The sequence below is a fragment of the Kogia breviceps genome, chromosome 11 (assembly GCF_026419965.1).
Source record: "Kogia breviceps isolate mKogBre1 chromosome 11, mKogBre1 haplotype 1, whole genome shotgun sequence".
NCBI lineage: Eukaryota > Metazoa > Chordata > Mammalia > Artiodactyla > Physeteridae > Kogia > Kogia breviceps.
The window spans coordinates 10,134,995-10,152,985 of NC_081320.1; the positions used below are offsets into that span (position 1 = coordinate 10,134,995).

At 39.3% G+C, this 17,991-nt stretch overlaps 1 protein-coding gene across 10 annotated transcripts in view; it reads right to left on the reverse strand.

The window, feature by feature from the left end:
- Window positions 1-15,311, reverse strand: part of NPHP1 (nephrocystin 1) — a 63,972-nt gene extending 48,661 nt beyond the window's left edge. For 7 of the 10 annotated variants that reach the window (XR_010835371.1, XM_067007218.1, XM_059079991.2 and 4 more), the window contains exons 1-5: window positions 14,974-15,311; window positions 10,475-10,647; window positions 7,436-7,509; window positions 2,697-2,757; window positions 1,494-1,618 (exon numbers count right to left, since the gene is read on the reverse strand). Coding sequence is in view for 9 of the 10 variants with exons in the window: in XM_067007218.1 (XP_066863319.1) it covers window positions 1,494-1,618; window positions 2,697-2,757; window positions 7,436-7,509; window positions 10,475-10,647; window positions 14,974-15,274 (734 nt within the window). In the remaining variant the exon portion in view is untranslated. The remainder of the gene's footprint in view (window positions 1-1,493; window positions 1,619-2,696; window positions 2,758-7,435; window positions 7,510-10,474; window positions 10,648-14,973) is intronic. The other 3 variants (XM_067007221.1, XM_067007220.1, XM_067007219.1) reach the window with 1 other exon arrangement.
- Between the last annotated feature and the right edge of the window lie 2,680 nt (window positions 15,312-17,991).

Below are 17,991 nucleotides of genomic sequence, written 5' to 3' on the forward strand. Positions count from 1 at the left end.
AACTCTGATGCATCTGTGTGTAGTTTTCCTTATATTTATTGTTTGGGGTTACCTGAGGTTCTTGGACCAGTGAATTGATAACTTTTTTAGATCTCAATTTTAAAATGTATTGAAATATTTCTTGTGCTCCATTCTTTCTCTCCTCTCCTTCTGGGACTTCAGTTACACATATGCTATAACTTATGACCATGTCCCAAATCTTTCTTATATTTTGTTCTGTTCTTTTCATTCTTTTTTTCTTTTGAAAAAAGAAATGAGTTTGAAAGTTTTTCATTGCTCAGTCTTCGGGTTCACTGATCTTTTCCTCTATTGTAACCAGTCTTGTGTTAAACCATCCAATTTTTTTTTCTTTTCATATATTGTATTTTTTAGTTTCAGAATTTCCATTTCGGTCAGTATTAGTTTCCATTTCTCTGCTTAAGATTCCTCTCTAATCAAGCAATCTGCCCATCTCTCTAACATATTGAAAATAGTTGTTTTATAGCTCTGGTTTGCTAACTCTCACATCTGGGTCATCCAGACTTCCAATGATTATTTTTTCTCATTATAAGATATTTTCACCTTTTTGAAGCTATATATTGAACCAGATTTAGAAAGTCCTCAGTCATTATTCCATCAGATATTATATTCTGCAGTTGTAGAATGTTCATTTGGTTATCTTCTACATTTGAATTCTCTTAAAATATGCCATGTTTTTTCCATTTCATCCATCTTTTCTTCCATTTTCTTCAACATATTAATCATATTATTCAGAAATCCTTGTCAGCTTACTCTACTATCTGGCTCAGATTTGGCTCTGCTTTTATTGACTTTCACTGCTTAATTATTATTTATTTTCCCCTATTTTTTTTTGCATTTCTAGTCATTTTTAAAAAATTACTAGACACTGTAGATAATACATTTAGAGACTTTGGATTATGTGGTCATCCTTCAAAGAGTGTTGAATTTTGTTCTGTTATACAGTTAAATGATCTTGTTTCTGTTAAGGTCTGATTTTAGGCTTTGTTGGAAGATTTACTTCAGTTTTGTCTATATTCCAAATCACAGTTCTTAATATTAGGGTGTTTTCCTTACTCCTAGGGCATGGGCCTTATGTGTTGTGGTGCACGGGCTTAGTTGCTCCACGGCATGTGGGATCTTCCCAGACCAGGGCTCGAACCCGTGTCCCCTGAGTTGGCAGGCGGATTCTTAACCACTGCACTACCAGGGAAGCCCGATCCTTATTTTCTAACATCAGTTTATTTAGCTTTTCCAATCTCTGTTTTGTTTCCCCAACTAGCTTATAAATTACCTGAGAGCAGAGATTATGGCTTCTACTTCTTTACATCTCTCATGGGATCTCACACTTGCTACTATACACAATAAATAAATGTTGACTAATTGTACTGTTACTGCCATTTGTTTTTATCTATATATGACTTTATTCTGAGTCAAACATTAAAACTGTTGGTGACATAATAACTGAAAGAAAGAAAGGAAGGAAGGGAGCATACTCAGTGACATTTTCTCTACTTATGGACACAGCAAGTTCCTGCAGTTGGCGGGTAAGCTTATCCAAAAGATTGTGTTCCTCCTCTTTCTTCTGATTGTAACTCCCAACAGGGGCAGGTTCATCAGCCTATGAAAGAATATAAATCTATTTCACTAAAAAAATAAAAATAAAAATTTCAGTTTCCGATTACATTTATTTTAAAAGTAAAAAACTCCAATAAGTGCTATAAGACAAAGCAAATATTGCTATGAGACTATGCCTACCTTAGAGAAATAAGTTTAAAAGAAATGTAGATTATTATGTGGAATGCAAACCAAATGACAAAATAAATGTATACCTCCTGTTTTTTTGTTTTGTTTTCTTGCTTGGTATTGCAGTGCCTCTATAGTCAGGAAGGGACAGGTTCCAGACAGAGGACCGGCTTTGTAGTCAAAAACACAAGTGCCAAGTCCAAGTTCTGCCACATACTGGCAGTGAGACACTGGGAAAGCTGCTTCACCGTTGGAAGCCTCAGTTTCCTCATTTGTGAAACAGGAATAGTTAGGTTTTCGAATTTAGGGTGGTTCTGACTCCGGAATTACAGTTTTGTGTCACTGGAGAAAAGCAGAAGAGACACTCAGTGACCACTTGTCTCAGACGCAATAAAGGAGAGTCACATGCAGGCAGGCAGATGACTTTCAAATGCCTTTCACCCTAAATGCTCTGTGAGTCTCTGGCCCGGACACCTAGCTGAAGCTCAGGCTCATATTAAAAGAGGAAATCCTGATGGAACTGCCCAGAGTAAATTCTAGTTTGCCCTGTTTCTGCAGAGTCACCACCAATATCAGGGCTGCCATGTGATATAAGAAGTTTCTCTACCACTTACCCTCAGGGCCAGATTATGTACTCTCCCCACAGTGTAATTAAAATGAAAACAATTCTAAACTGTAAAACATAAAACTTACGCAATGCAAAAATAAAAATAGCTCCTTCCAGGTTTTTCTGAGTCGTCAATGCTGGGTGAGTTCGTTAAAGCTGAACTTTTACCAGGATTTGGAGCCCTGGCTTTTCTGCTCCCAAGCACATTCAGTAAGCCCATGGGGCAGGTCAGCACTGACCACAGTTATACTTCATAACTTACATGAACCCAGGAACTTACCCCCTCTAATGAACTTCCACTTAACAAAAGCGGAATTTTTTTAACATGGTTAACCATAATACTTACTTTGCTTAATTTTTGAAGAGCGTTTTTATTTTCATCTATTGCCTGTTTTAATTGGATACATCTATATTTTAAAAAAAGAAAGAAACAAAATATTGATTTTTTAATTGTCAGAATGAAAAGCTATTTTATAAAATCATACGTAAGTCTTTAAGCAGGTAAGGCAATCTCTGTTGCATGAATGATGTTTAAAAATTCTCACGCAAATGCCTTTCCATCCATTAGCTTGGGTGGTACTCATAGTCAAGATCTCAGGTATGAGGTATGAAAACCAGAACTTAGAACTTCAGTGACTCTGGGCTTCAGTTTCCTACCTCTAAAATAAGGAAAGCACTGGACTTGAAAAATGCTTCTCCCGCTCTAAAATTCCATAAACCTAGGATGGAACCAAGACGACAAAACTAATAATGTTAATAACAGCTAAAATTTATTTTTGTGTCACAAGTACTGCTAAGCAGTTCACAAGCATCACCTCATTTGAGTCTCATAACAACCCTCCCTCCGGTTGAAGAAAGGGAGGTTCTGAAAAGTGACCACAGCTAGTCAGAGGGAGGGTAACCATGTGAAGGCAGAGTTTAGGACTCTACAGCTGGCCTCTCCCCGCAGCAGCACACTCCCCTTGTGAACATGGCCCATCCATATGGGTACAGTGTTTTAGATGTTTCATGGACAGCTCATATAATTTGGCTTAAGTCTTAGACACCCAAATTAGAAGTATAAAAACGACCGAGTGTGGGGTTAGTGGAGGCAAACTACTATATACAGAATGGATAACCAACAAGGTCCTACAGCATAGCACAGGGAACTATATTCAGTATCCTGACATAAACCGAAAAGGAAAAGAATATAAAGAAGAATGTATATATCGGTATAACTGAATCACTTTGCTGTACAGCAGAAATTAACACAACACTGTAACTCAACTGAACTTCAATTTTTAAAAAAGAGAGAAAAAAAATGACTGAAAACAGGCTACAGCTAGTTATGAGTTTTCAAAAATCAAATGTTTTCTCCACCAATAACCTGAAAAAGTCATTATTTTTTTATGCCGAGTTATTTTTTTTTTCTTCCAGAGACTCATAAAATGAAATAAGCAGTGAAAAGGGGGACAAAAATCCTTTGTGAAAGAGGCAGAAAAGTAGAAACGTCAACCTGCAGCTGACCCTGCTAGTTATCTACCGCACAGCCCTTCTGCCACCCTCCTCCTTGCTGGCATGCTTGGCCTCCCACTGACACGCAAGTGGCTCAGCCTCCCCTGCAGGTAGGGTGCGTGTATAGCCCAGCGCTGGCCAATGATCCATAAAAGAAATGTGTTGGGCAGTTCCTCCCATTTTATTCTCCCTGATGGAGCAGGTGAAGAACCATCATCCTTTCTGCTTTTAGGTAATGATGACTGGGGACTTTGTAATGGTATGCAAGGCTGTCACCAACAAGCTGAAGATGACAGAGCAAAATGACAGGAAGGGCTGGTCCTTGAGACCTATATGCACAACAGTAGAAGAACCCAGGGCAACTCTCTAGAATAATCAGCTTAGTCCCTCATTCTTAAAAAAAAAAAAAAAAAAAAAGATAATCCAAGGACCATTGGGCATAATGAAGAAAACTAGCAACATGGAAGATAAAATTTAAGACTAACCAAAAGTAAACAAATAAAAAAAATCTGAGCCCAGAGGAACCAAAGACAACTCAGAGAACAGAAAAGAACTTAAAAAAAACCCACAACAACTCCCAATCATGGAAGTATTAATGAGATAACCTAAAAACAGGAACACAATGCTAGAAAAAAGAAAAATTAAAGAACAAGGAAAAACACTTGTAAATTAACAATACAGCTGCTGAAATAAAACATCCACAGAAAAGTTAAAAGAAAAAGTTGGCTGCTCTCGCCTTCTGAGATGGCCCACACTCCGTGGAGTGTGTTTCTCTCTAAATAAATCCACTTCTCACCTATCACTTTGTCTCTCACCGAATTCTTTCTGCGATGAGACATCAAGAACCTGAGCTTCAGTAAGTCCTGAGACCAGGTGTGTGATCTCAGTTAAAAGACCATGGGTTCAAGTCTCAATCTGGGTTTTGGCTGGGTCTGAGACCCGGCCCATGGGTTCAAATTCCAATCTGAGCTGCATGGTTTCAGAAGGTTTGAGGAAAAGGAACACTGAGAAAGGCTTGTGCAAGTTCAGGACTGTCTAAGATAAGACTGAATTTAGGGACTTCCCTGGCAGTCCAGTGGTTAAGACTCTACACTTCTACTGCAGGGGGCACGTGTTCGATCCCTGGTCAGGGAATTAAGATCCCGCAAGCCAAAAAAAAAAAAAAAAGTGTCAAGAGAACCTCTCAGGCATAAACAAAAAAACAAAGAAACAAAAACTAGTGGGGAGAGACCTAGAGGAAAATTCCAGGAGGTTCAATACCTGACTCAAAGGTGTTTCAGGAAGAAACAAACAGAAGTAAAAAAATCATCTTTTAGTAAAACAAACTCTCCCAGAGCTCATGAGAGACAAGAGTTTTCTAACTGAAAAGACCCCCTGAGTGTTGAGAATTAAAACAATACCTAAACACCCCATGATGAAATTTCAAATCACCAAGGCTGAGGAGAAAAGCCTCAAACCGAGATCAATTACAAAGGAACGACCATGAAATGAACGACCATGAAATTTGTCAGCATCACTGGGTGTAAAGGAACCAGACAATGTCTTCAAAGGTTTAAGTAGAAAAATTTTATACTCCATATCTGCCCAATTATTGATCAAACATAAGGGCTGAATGTTATTTTCAGACATGCAAATATCAATGTGTATTTTAAAATGACCATGAGGGGATCTTTTTATACACAGAGAAGACTATTACTTGGGTATAAAAATGATTATTAGCTTATTAAAATAAAATTTAAAAATCTAGTTTTCCCTGGGACTTCAATTCAGCATATAACTCTTACTCTATTTTAAAATCAAGTAGAGCAAGTACAATTACCTTCCCTTTTGCTTTCATTATTATTTAATTATATATAATTATTATTTAATTTAATTAATTCATCTTGAGCTGAATTCCTCAAATAATCAATCCTACTAATGAAGGTAATTAAATTCCCACATCTTAAAATTCATTTAAATTTTATTTTGCTTTTAAGCACTCTGAATGCCTGACTTAAGTAAAATGTTTTCAAATGTTCTAATGAATCATGTAAACTAACAGCACAAATCTCACATCCATTTGAATGTTATAAATTCTTTAAATACCCGAAGTATACAGATTATCTTAATGATGTCCTAAACTTAATACAAAAGTAATAATAGTCTAATTTGATTTAGTTCATCATGTCTATGTAATTTTAAAGTCTAGTTAATTTTAAACTCTCCCAAGGATTAAAAAGAAAATTCAAAACAAAACAAAAACCAATCATCCATCACGAGAACAGTGTTCCCATCTCAAGAGAGCTAAGGTCACCATCCCACGCAAGGCAGGATTGCTAATACACAGAGACTTCTGACAGGTCACAGGATCTGGGGCTACATAGGCCAAGGACTTACCATAATTTGGCCTAAGCCACTGATGTTCACTCTGAGCTGTGTTTATACTTGCTGTCACAACAGCAAGTCCATAACCTTCAGGCTTAGGTTGTTTGCCCTTAGACCCAAATTATACCATGACATAATTCGTGCATTTGACTCAAACGGACCAAAGGCTGCAACTCCACTGAGACTGAGTGAAGCTCCTTCTCTTGCTTAACTAAATTCTGCATTTCTTGGACAAGTTTCACAGTGGAACACTAATCAGCCACAAAAAAGAATGAAATACTGCCATTTGCAGCAACACGGATGAACCTAGAGATGATCATATTAAGTAAGGCAGAAAGAGAAAGAAAAATACCATATGATAACACTCATATGTGGAATCTAAAATATGACACAAATGAACTTATCAATGAAACAGAAACTGACTCACAGCCATAGAGAACAGACTTGTGGTTGCCAAGGGAGGGGTGGGGGTGTGGGGGAGGGATCGATTGGGAGTTTGGGACTAGCAGATGCAAACTATTATATATAGGATGGATAAACAACAAGGTGCTACTGCATAGCACAGGGAACTATATTCAACATCTTGTGATAAACCATAATGGAAAGAATATGAAAAATAACATATATAAATATATATGCACACATACACATATATGTATAACTGAACCACTTTGCTGTACACCAGAAACTAACACAACATTGTAAGTCAACTCTGTTTGAATTTAATTAATTAATTAAATATATCTATAAATTCTGCATTTATCTTAAAACACTTCTATTGCCTTCCCACTTTAATGTCTTATAGCTAAGTAATATTAGACATATTAACTAACCACTGTGAACCTTAATTTTCTCATCTATATTCATGAGTATCTCTAAAAATTAATTAAGAAAAAGTTTTTAGAGCATGGACCACACTGCTTGGTACATGCAGAGCACAAAATAAATGTAAGCTGCCCCTTTTTAACATTTGTAATTCTCTATTGAATCTTATCATTCCAACATTTAGACTAGGTAGACACAGATAATTGTAAGAAATATTGTAAAATACATTTTGGAAAATTTCATTCATTGTTACCTCAATATTACTTCCCATTATTATTTTGTCTTTTTAGAAATGTTATTAATTAAAAAAAGAAATAATTCCTCAATTTCTATGCTGTAAATACTGCTCACTGAAATGTAAGTACAGTCCCTACAAAGCTAACATAATTTCGTATGCTTTACCTTTGGTAAATATCTCGCCTTTTACTGGCTTCTAGAGCTCCTTTCAATCGACCCTCAGAAAGCAAATCAGCAACCTACAATAAATGGAAACTGTTTAAAATATCATATTGTTAAATACCATATAACCTTAGAAAATAAAATTTTAATTCTTTTTTCCCAATATTTTATAATGAATACTTTTAAATATACAATAAAGTTGAAAGAACTTTAGAGTGAACATCCAAATACCCACCACCTAGATTCTACCATTAACATTTTACTATACTTTTATGACCCATCTATTCATCAATTCATCTTATTTTTTATGTATTTCAAAGTAAACTACAGTCATCAATATATTTCCCTTTAATACACCATGGGTATCACTAACTAGAGTTCAATATTTGGTGTAAAATTTACGTACAAATGAAACGCACAAATCTTAAGTATACATTTACTGAGTTTTGGCAAATGCATACACCCATGTAATCCAAACCCCTATCAACGTACAGAAAACTACCATTATTCCAGAAAGTATGTACTCGTTTGTGTAATCATTTCATAAGAATGTTTTTGAGATACTTCCATATTGTTGTATGTATCATTAGTTTATTCTTTTATTGCTGAGTGTATTCATTATATGAATAAACCACAAATTTTTTAATCCTCATTCTTATATCTCATATCATGATTTAGTAATTTCCAAACACTACGTGTAACTTTGCCAACATACCCACAAAAAAGGCACATACATCTTTTGCATTCTATAGATACTGTGGAGAAGATAAAGTGTGTGAAAAAAGAGAAATAAAAATTCTCTACTCTTGCCATTTTGCATCTGTCTGTTATTTACAAAATTCACACACATGGTAACAGAGTCGGTCATCACAGGCATGATCCAGCTGGGCTCTTGATCACTTGTCCCATGGGTACCAAGTTGGAAATCTGTTCCATTTTTTGCTTCAGGTGTCTTCCGTGGGGCCAGGGAAGAATGAGCTCACACTACCTACAGAGTCCTTCACAGACATGCAGGGTAGCAAAAGGCTCCAGAGCCAGTTTGTCTCCGACTTGAATAACCCTGGCAATAGTTTACTTTGTTACATCTTTGTAAGAATAATAATTTTTTTAGTTTACTTCTACAGTATTTCCTGGTTCTCTCAATGTCCCACTAAATTTAAAATTAAATACAAAACCATATTAAGCATCTGGCCAAAGCTAGGCTTTGGCCAGATGCTTAAAATTCATTTGTATGCTTAATATGGTTTTGTATTTAATTTTAAATCAGTCAATGTCTCATCAAGTTTTATTTTTATTTCTACCAGAAGAGTATTCTATTTTGTTGTACCACTAAAATTCCAATAGAGTCCATTAAGAAACATTTATCCATCCCATCTTTTGTACTTTTTAAGTGAAAGTCCAAAAGTGGATAAAATATGAGCATTCAGTACATCTCTTACCTGCTAAAGTTTATAAAATAATTCTATTTAGTGGAACAATATTTGGTAATAGATCAAATGAAAAATAAAAAGTAAAATTAGCAAAGTAAAGTAGGAATTTCAGAAAATAAATGAACAACCCATTAATTACTCCTTACTTTTTTCTTAAAAAATTTTTTTTTCTTGGCCATGCCACGTGGCCTGTGGGATCCTAGTTCCCCGATCGGGGATTAAACCAGGGTCCTCAGCAGTGAAAGCGTGGAGTCCCAACCACTGGACCACCAGATAATTCCCTTTCTTAAATTTTTTTAAAGATTTTTTTTAACGTGGACCACTTTTAAAGTCTTTATTGAATTTGTTACAGTATTGCTTCTGTTTTATGTTCTGTTTTTTTGGCCCCCAAGCATGTGGGATCTTAGTTACCCGACCAGGGGTTGAACCCACCCACCCCCCCCCCCGCACTGGAAGGCAAAGTCTTAACCAATGGATCGCCAGGGAAGTCTCTCCGCCCCAACCCCCAATTATGAAAATATCAAAAAGTATGAAGCGAAACATAATAATCATTAGCATTCTGCCACATAGAGTTACCATGCTGGCATGTTCCCTCCCATCTTTTTTTCTATGTATATTACATATAAAATTTTAAATTGAAATACTGTATATTCCATTTTATATTCTTTTTCTAACTTGACATTTTATCACAAATATTTTCCCTAACATGTTAAAATCTCCTTAAAATTTTAATCTCAGTATTATATCCCAACATGTTATTTATCCATTCCCCTACTACTGATCATTTAAGTTGCATCCAGCCTTTTGTATTATAAGTAATACTATGATGAATACCTCCATACCTCAATTTTTTATTATTATGTACGGTAAATTCCTGGAAATGTAATTCCCAGCTTAGGAGCATGAATACTTGCTACATCTTGTCAAACCCCTTTCCAGAAATGCTGTGCCTTATACCCTGCAGCAGTGTTAAGTGCCTGTTTCATCACAGCCTCCCCAACACCGGGTATTGTGATATTTTAAGTGTTTGTGATCTCTTACTTCCTTTGCAATTACTTAACTATCTTTTAAGTTAACTTTTCTCATATTTGTGTGTTACTAGTATTTCTCCTTCAGTTCAAGTCCTTTGCTCATTTGTCAGGTCTTATTTTTCTTATATATTAGACTATTCCTTGACACCTATTTCGCTTGGATTAATGCGAAGCAAAAACACTCAATAGCTCCACTGGATGAGGAATAAAGGAAAGGGGGCATGGAGAGTGGAGGAGAGTGATGTTGGGCAGAGATGGTTGGAATAATTATTGTTAAAAGTTTAGCTTTGGAAGTGAGATGGGTTAAGGGAGTTGTTAGGTTGGAGATGGAGCCGTTAGGGTGAGGTGTGGGGGAGGGAAGCACTTAGTCGATGGTCCCGATTTTCTAGCCTCCCCGGGGTTGGGTGGTTGGGTGTGAAGGATTAGAATCAGTTTGGTGCTGGCATCAGTTTGATGCTGGGCGTGGGGTAGGTTACAACTTGGAAAGGGAAGTGGGTTGGGTAGGCTCCCAGGGTTAGGGTGCGCCCCAGAGCCCGCCCGCAGCCAGAGCCCAGGTCCCCCACTGGACAGCCAGATGATACCTGCTGCTTCAGCTCCTGATTGCGACGCTGCAGGGACTGGAGGGGATCGCGCTGCCGCCTCGCCAGCATCTCCTTCGCCTCGGCGCTGAGCTCACGCCGGTCGCCAGGGAAACCAAGACGGCGGCACCGGAAGGTGACGCCATCACCGCGCGCCCGCCTCGCAGCCCGACTGCCTGGTGCGGGAAGAGTGTGCGGATGATGCTCCGTCGAGGAAGCCGCTCCGCCAGCCCGCAGGTCCTGAGCTCACTGCCCAGGTACTCACCTTTTTCTCGCCAGTCCCAAAGGATTGGGGTGCAGATGAGGCAGAATGCCCCGCGGCGTCCGAAACTACAAGTCCCATAATACTCAGTACTACCACATTCCTCCTGGGGTACTTGGTGTTTTGCCACTTGTTTCCTGACACCAGTTTTTCTAAACTAATCTTAAGATGCAATTTAAGCATCATCTCAATGTCTTAAATTAACTGCAAGGATAGCCTTCCTATATGGCCTTAATGGGATACGTGGTTCTGGCGCATACGCTCACTTCAAAAAGGCAGTTTTTAATTCTTTGCCACTTGAGATACTGCTGAAGCATCACTTCACTGTAGTTTTGCCCATTGTCCATCCTGAGTTCTGGGAGGATGGTGACTCTGTTCTACAGCAATTTTGTGAGCACCTAATTATGAGCTCCATTTTACATCTCTCAGGGAGGTTGTAATAACATTTCCCCAAGTGGGACTCAGTCCTATAAATCCAATTTCCAAACTCTTTCCACTACACCGAATAATGACCTGAGCTCACTTTTCAAAAGATGAACCACACTGATGTGTTCTTTAGTACAACACACAAGGTAATTCCACAGGCCCAACAGCCATGCTATTTGCGATACTTTCTTCTTCAATAGAGAGAAGTGACAAGCGCCCACCGCACTGAATTTTCACGGTGAACACACCCCCATGTAAGTAACATAACCCAGATTTGGATGCAGAATGTGACCAGCACCCTAGTAGTCTTCCCCTCCTTCTAGTCCCTGCCCACCTCCACCCCCTACATCAAAAGTAAACACTATCCCAATGTCTAACTGTAAAAATCTGTCTTGCCTCTTTTTGAACTGAATAATAGAATCACGCAGTGTACTGGCACCTTGTCAGGCTTCTTTCATTCAACCTGTTTGTGTAATGAATCTGTATCATCGTGTGGGTTGTAGTTTGTTCATTCTCATTGCTCTCTGATGTTTCATTGTATGACATACTCTAATATACCCATCCATTCTACTCTTTTTTGTATCTCATGTCTTTACTTGGAATTAATTTCTCCATCATGGCTCATGATACTTAAAAGTTCACTTAAACAGCCATAGTTTTTCCATTGAAAATCTAACAACAAATGAGGAAGTAGTAAGTACCATAAAGTATTTTTAGATGGATTAATAAATCGGTACTTCTAAGTGATCTTGTTAGAGGTAAGCAAAAAGAAAAAAACTGCACTAAAGACAACCCGTCATTTATGAAATCCTTATTTATTTTACATATGTCCATAAATTTTTTTAAAAAAAAATCTACCTACTTTATAGGGATTTCCATATTTTAAATGGAAAAGTTACAGGGTCATGAAGATGGTACAATTCTGTCTTGGTTAAAATAAACAAAATAAACCCCCTACACGTGTATATATGTATGAGGAAGGGTGCAAAAAAGGTTTATTACTCTTGTTCATCTCGGGTGGAAAGATGCTTTGATTTTATACATTTTTGTACACTATTCAGCGTGAGAAGCCTTTATTCCTTATGATTCCTGCATCAGTATCATCAATATCACCTGGGTGACTGTTAGAAATGCATATTCTCAGGCCTCACCATAGACCCACAGGATCAGAATCTAAACTTTAACAATACCCCAGTGTTTCCTGTGCACATTCAAGTTTGAGAAATACCACTTAGGTATTCACCACGCTGTAAGGAATGAGATTACTCAGCTAGCTGCCTTCTTTATCATTAACGTACATTTCTTTCGACTTGTAATGCTCAGTATAGTCACTTTAGCACTAGTCACTGCTTCTGTTGTCATCCCTTGATGCCATTACGAAAATCACAGTAACCTACAAAACCCTGTTGAAGTGAGGTAGCCAAAACCAAAGCAAACCATGGCCGTTGTTTCTCCCGAGAACAAGCTATTTCATAAAACTCGTTACGATTTTCTTCCATCAGTGTGTTACAATGTATATCAACTTTGTGTTACAATGTATATCAACTTTGTACCGCTGTCTCACAGGAGATACTGAAAAAGAATTTAACAGCTTCGGAGAGACTCATAGTGTAGAACTAGTGGTTAACATGGAAAATGTAACATCTCCATGTAAGGCAACAGTTTCAGGGAGAAAACCAAACACATTTAAGTAGGGCAAGGGGTAGACAGCTAGAGGAGAAACAGCGAGAGGCAACGTCGGGGGGAATTGCCCAGCACAGGGCTGGGAACACATGGGCACAGTGTAAAGAGGCAGTAGGCAGAAAATGAGGGGCAGACTAGGTGGTATAGGGTGGCTGAAAACCGCGTAAGGACTAGACAGGCCTCGGGGGTGAACAGCACAGGCCCAGAGGGGCAGGATGACAGAACACTGGGGTGAGACAGGAGAGGGAGACGAGTGTGTCCGGGTGCTGCACATAAGTAATGGGAAAGGAGTCACATTGGAAAGACCAGGTCCACCAGGAACGTGGCACAAGAACAGGCCCATACAGGCAGAAGTGGTCATAACCTAGATGCTTAACCAGGCCCATACCAACAGTCTGGAGGCACCGTGGATGTGCCATAAGAAACCTACCTTGTCTCAAAGAGCCTCAACTCTTTGACCCTCAGTGATGAATGGTGACTCAGATACTTAAGCCACCTGCGGCCAAGAAGGAACAGAGCTCTAAAAACCAACATTTCAGTCCTTAAGTACTGCATTCACAGAATGCAAATAAAGTTGGAAGTAATAAAGCATAATGGCCCTACTAAAATGGAAAAAAAAAAGCTTTCTGTGGAAAAAACTTTCCTGAATTTTCTTACGTTAATACGGAGCTGATCCTAAATTTACTCAGAAACAAAATTAATCTTTATAGGAATGAGCAAGAGCACTGTTCTAGACAACACCTCTGGAAAATCAAAAATAACCTGGGACTTGGTCACTCACTCTTGATTTTCAGAAACCGTTATCCCTCGGTATCATCAGAGGATATCATCCTGGAACCCCAGGCGCTGCCAGATACCAACATCCAAGGATGCTCAAGTGCCATAGCTGGCCCTTCCTATCCATGTTTCCGCATGCACAGACTCAACCAGCCATGGATAGTAAGTGGACAGTGGTCCACTTACATATAGATTTATTGAAAAAAATCTATATGTAAGTGAACCTGTGCGATTCAAACCCAGGTTCAAGGGTCAACTGTAGTTGGGATTTATCACTAAGGTCTATTCAATGAGGTTTCTCCTTCACATGTATACTCCATAATGACACAAATGAAATTTTTGTCAATAAAAACTTATACTTTGTGCTTGGAGTATGTTGTCAGCCTCAGATGTGTAAAGGTCTTACATACATTACCTTTACCTCAGTTATTTTTACATAGCCGTTTGCTTTCCAGAATAGGTCCAGCAAAACTGCTAACCAAAGGGAATCATAATGGTTCCTAGACCAACTTTGCTTTGCAGTTGTACCAAGGAACGAGCATAGATTCTTTAGAAAACAAGACATCTGACCAAAAACAGTAATTATTAAGTTTTGAGGATCCAAATATCTTAATGCAGTAAGCTGCACAGAAGGCAATATACTCCTTTTCCTTTTAATAAAAGTTTCAAATATGTTTAATTTTTTTTATTTTAAAAATAAAATTGATTCATAAAGTGCAAGGAGAAACTATTTCTGTCCAGTTCTCTATATCCATCTTCAACAAGCTGGTGGAAACAGAAAAGAGAAATAAAAATTAGAAATACATAACGGTTAACTTCAAATTATTCTACCGTTTAGTTAAACCATGAACAAGATCTGGTGTTACAGATAAGAAAACTGAGACCCTGCAAATTTGCAGAGCTCTGATGAAAAAGCCAGGACTAGACTCAAGGCTCCTGACTTTCAAACCACTGCCAGCCTGCCAAGGACCTAAGAATTTAGACTGGAGATGATAAAACATGAATGCAAAGATGTACTATGGTGCTACCAAGGATATTTTTAAAAATAAATTGATGTGGGGAGGGGGGAAGGGTGTGGTAGGAACACCTCCACGGTCTTTTTTTTTCATTTTCTATTCTTTCCAGTATTTTCCATTTTGAAGTTTAAAGTTGCCAAGGTGCAACGACTTTGCACGCAGTGAACTGAACTACGACACCAAAATGTGAGTTATTAGGGAAAACAGAACTTCCTCCTCTTTCTGGTGCCTGGGGGGGACAAGTCACCTCCTGTGGGCTCTCCAAAGACCCTCCTGTCCCAAGATATCCGGCCGTCCCCGAAGTCTCCCCTTAGAGCGCCGCTGTAAGTACTGCTCACCGACTCCGGCAAAAGCCCGGCACTGCGGGCGGAGAGAGTGAGGCGAGCCTGGCTTCGGCTGGAGCCCCGCACCGGAGAGGCGAGGTGGCCTCGAGGTGGCCGCGCGGTGCCCGGCGGGGACCGACAGCGCGGGGATCTCAGGCCAGGTCCAGCTTCTTCTGCGTCGCCGCCAGCTTGTCTTGCAGCCTCTTCTTTCTCCAGTCCAGGTAGCGTCGCCGCAGCCGGTGTGCCTGCCAACCCACGAGCACTCCGGAGGCGAAGGCCACCAGCACAGACAGCTGCAACGTCCTCTCGGACACATTTGCCATCGCGGCTCCCAGGCTTGCAGCGCGGCCTACGGCGCGGCGGCCGGGTCAAAACACTCAGCGCGTTTCGGGGCGGTACGCAGGCCGTGAGTGCCCGGCGCGCCCTGCAGCGCCGCTCTTGCAACTTACAGATTCTTCGCTCTTGCCTGCTGTTGAAGACTTGCCCCGCCCTTCGATAGCACCACAGTTCTCTCCTCTGAACCCCTACCATACTTACTGCACTCATCAGATTTTGCCTTGATTTATTATTATTAGCTAACTACGGTGGTGCATTTTTCCAACCTCATAGTCAGCTCAACCTCTTCTCTCAGCAGCAGAATGCGAGCCAAATATGTGACTTTAAATTTTCTGGGAACCCATTAAAAAATGCAAACAGATGAAATTATTGTTAATAACGTATTTTATTTAGCTTAATATACATAAAGGATGTTATCTTTTCAATATGTAATCAGAAAATCTATTAATGAGATCTTTTATTCTTTTTTTATACTAAGACTTTGAAATCTGGTGTAGATGTTATAATTAACAGCACATCTCAATTTGAACACTAAATTTTCGGTGGAGATACTTGATAAGTTTCTAGAATTCGCAAAAGTTAGTTGAAAAATTAGATTCATATACCCACGTTGTTACAAACACATGTAAAAATTTCTCCAATATCTGAGTTGAGTATCTTTTTAAAAATAAATAAATTTATTTATTTATTTATTTATGGCCGTTTTGGGTCTTCATTGCTGCACGTGGGCTTTCTCTAGTGAGCAGGGCCTACTCCGTTGCGGTGTGGGGGCTTCTCATTTTAGTGGCTTCTCTTGTTGGGGAGCATGGGCTCTAGGCACGCGGGCTTCAGTAGTTGTGGCACGCGGGCTCTAGGGCACAGGCTCAGTAGTTGTGGCTCATGGGCTTAGTTGCTCCGCGGCATGTGGGATCTTCCTGGACCAGGGATCAAACCTGTGTCCCCTGCATTGGCAGGCGGATTTTTAACCACTGTGTCACCAGGGAAGTCCGAGTATTGGTTTTTAAACTAAATTTTATTAAGTTGTTTTTAGAAATTCAGAAATCAGTTCTTCAGTCACACTAGTCACATAAGGGGCTAGTGGCTACCATATTGGACAGCAAGGTCTAGAGAGCCATTCTATTCCACAACTAACACTGCGTCAGAGTTGTGGGGATAGAGGGAAAACAAATTCTAATGATGAAATTCATTCTGGTGGACAGACCCTGAGGTAACCCCCAACAATTTCCACTCCTGAAATTCATGTCTTAAGTCATTCCCCTAGAGTATGGGCTGAGCTGTGATTTGCTGGGAGGTAACTTCTTAACAGACTGAAGACTCCCATTGTGGGCTTGATGAAGTAAACAAGCATGTTGGAGAAGCTTATATAGTGAAGAACTATGGGTAGCCTCTAGGAACAGCAGCATGCCTCCAGCCAACAGCCAGCAAAAACCTAGAGCCCTCAGTCCTACAGCCACAAGGAAATTAACTTTGCCTGTAACATGAATAGGCTTGGAAGCAGATTCTTTCCCAAGTGCAGCCTCCAGATGAGATTACAGCTTGGCTGATGCTTTGATTGTAGCCTTGTGAGACCCTAACAGAGGACCCATGTGCCTGGACCCCTAACCCATGGAAAGTTAAGATTATAAATGTGTGTTGTGGTAATTTGTTACACAGCAATAGAAAACAGATACAGTCACAAAAGGGAGACCAGCACGTGGAGCCTGAACTCTTTTAGAGCGTGGGCCTAGCCTCTCTATAGATATCAGCAAATGGACTTTCATACTTGAGATGAAACCTATCTTATTAGGGTGATGATAAAGACAGTATTGGGTCCAATGTGAATTCAAGTCTGCCATGCTTAATGATCATTTACTTAGCAAATATTTCTTGAATGTTGCAGTAGGTATTGGGAATGTAGAGGTGAATATGGCACAACAGCTGCCCTCAGCTTAGTGCAGAGTGAAAGAGATGGAAAAAAATAATTATGACACACTCTGATGAATTGGAATATACAGTTAAGTATGTAACTTAGCCTTTAAAAAAATTTAAAAAAAAACCTCAGAAACCTTCTCTTTCTTTCATATTCCGTTCAATCTATTAGTCAATCCTGTAGGTTCTAGTGGAAGAAATCTTCACATATTGAGGTAGAGGGAAGTCATTCTGGCTTATATGCGATGTGCCTTGAACTTGATGCTAACTAAAACAGCCTGTCTTGTGGCCTGTCAAACATACATTATACATCTGCATTAACCATTAAAGAAATTGCCCACCATCTAGTAATACAAAGGGATAAGTAGCGGCGCACTCCAGTTGCCCACCTAGAGAACCCCCTGAGGGAAATTCAGGGGAAAAAAAAATGGATGGGTCATTCTGTGATTTGAATAGATGGTCCCTAGGTAGTTAAGATGCATACCTCAGAAAGAATTTCAGTGACCCCAGATTTTTGCATCTTCTCTTACATAGAAAGGCACTAAAATCATTAAGTTGTGATGTGTTCTTTGTGATTGGCAGTAACCTTTTACCAAGATGTATGCTTGACTATGTGTATTTCCTAGCCAAAAAAAAATCATGTATATATACGCCTCCCCCACCCCTTCAGAGCAGTCACTCAGAGCTACTGAGAGGCTGTTTCCCAGGCTATAGTCCTCAGTCTGGCTCAAATAAAACTCTCTTCTATTCTTATTATAGATTGTTTATTGATTATTTGCATCAACATTT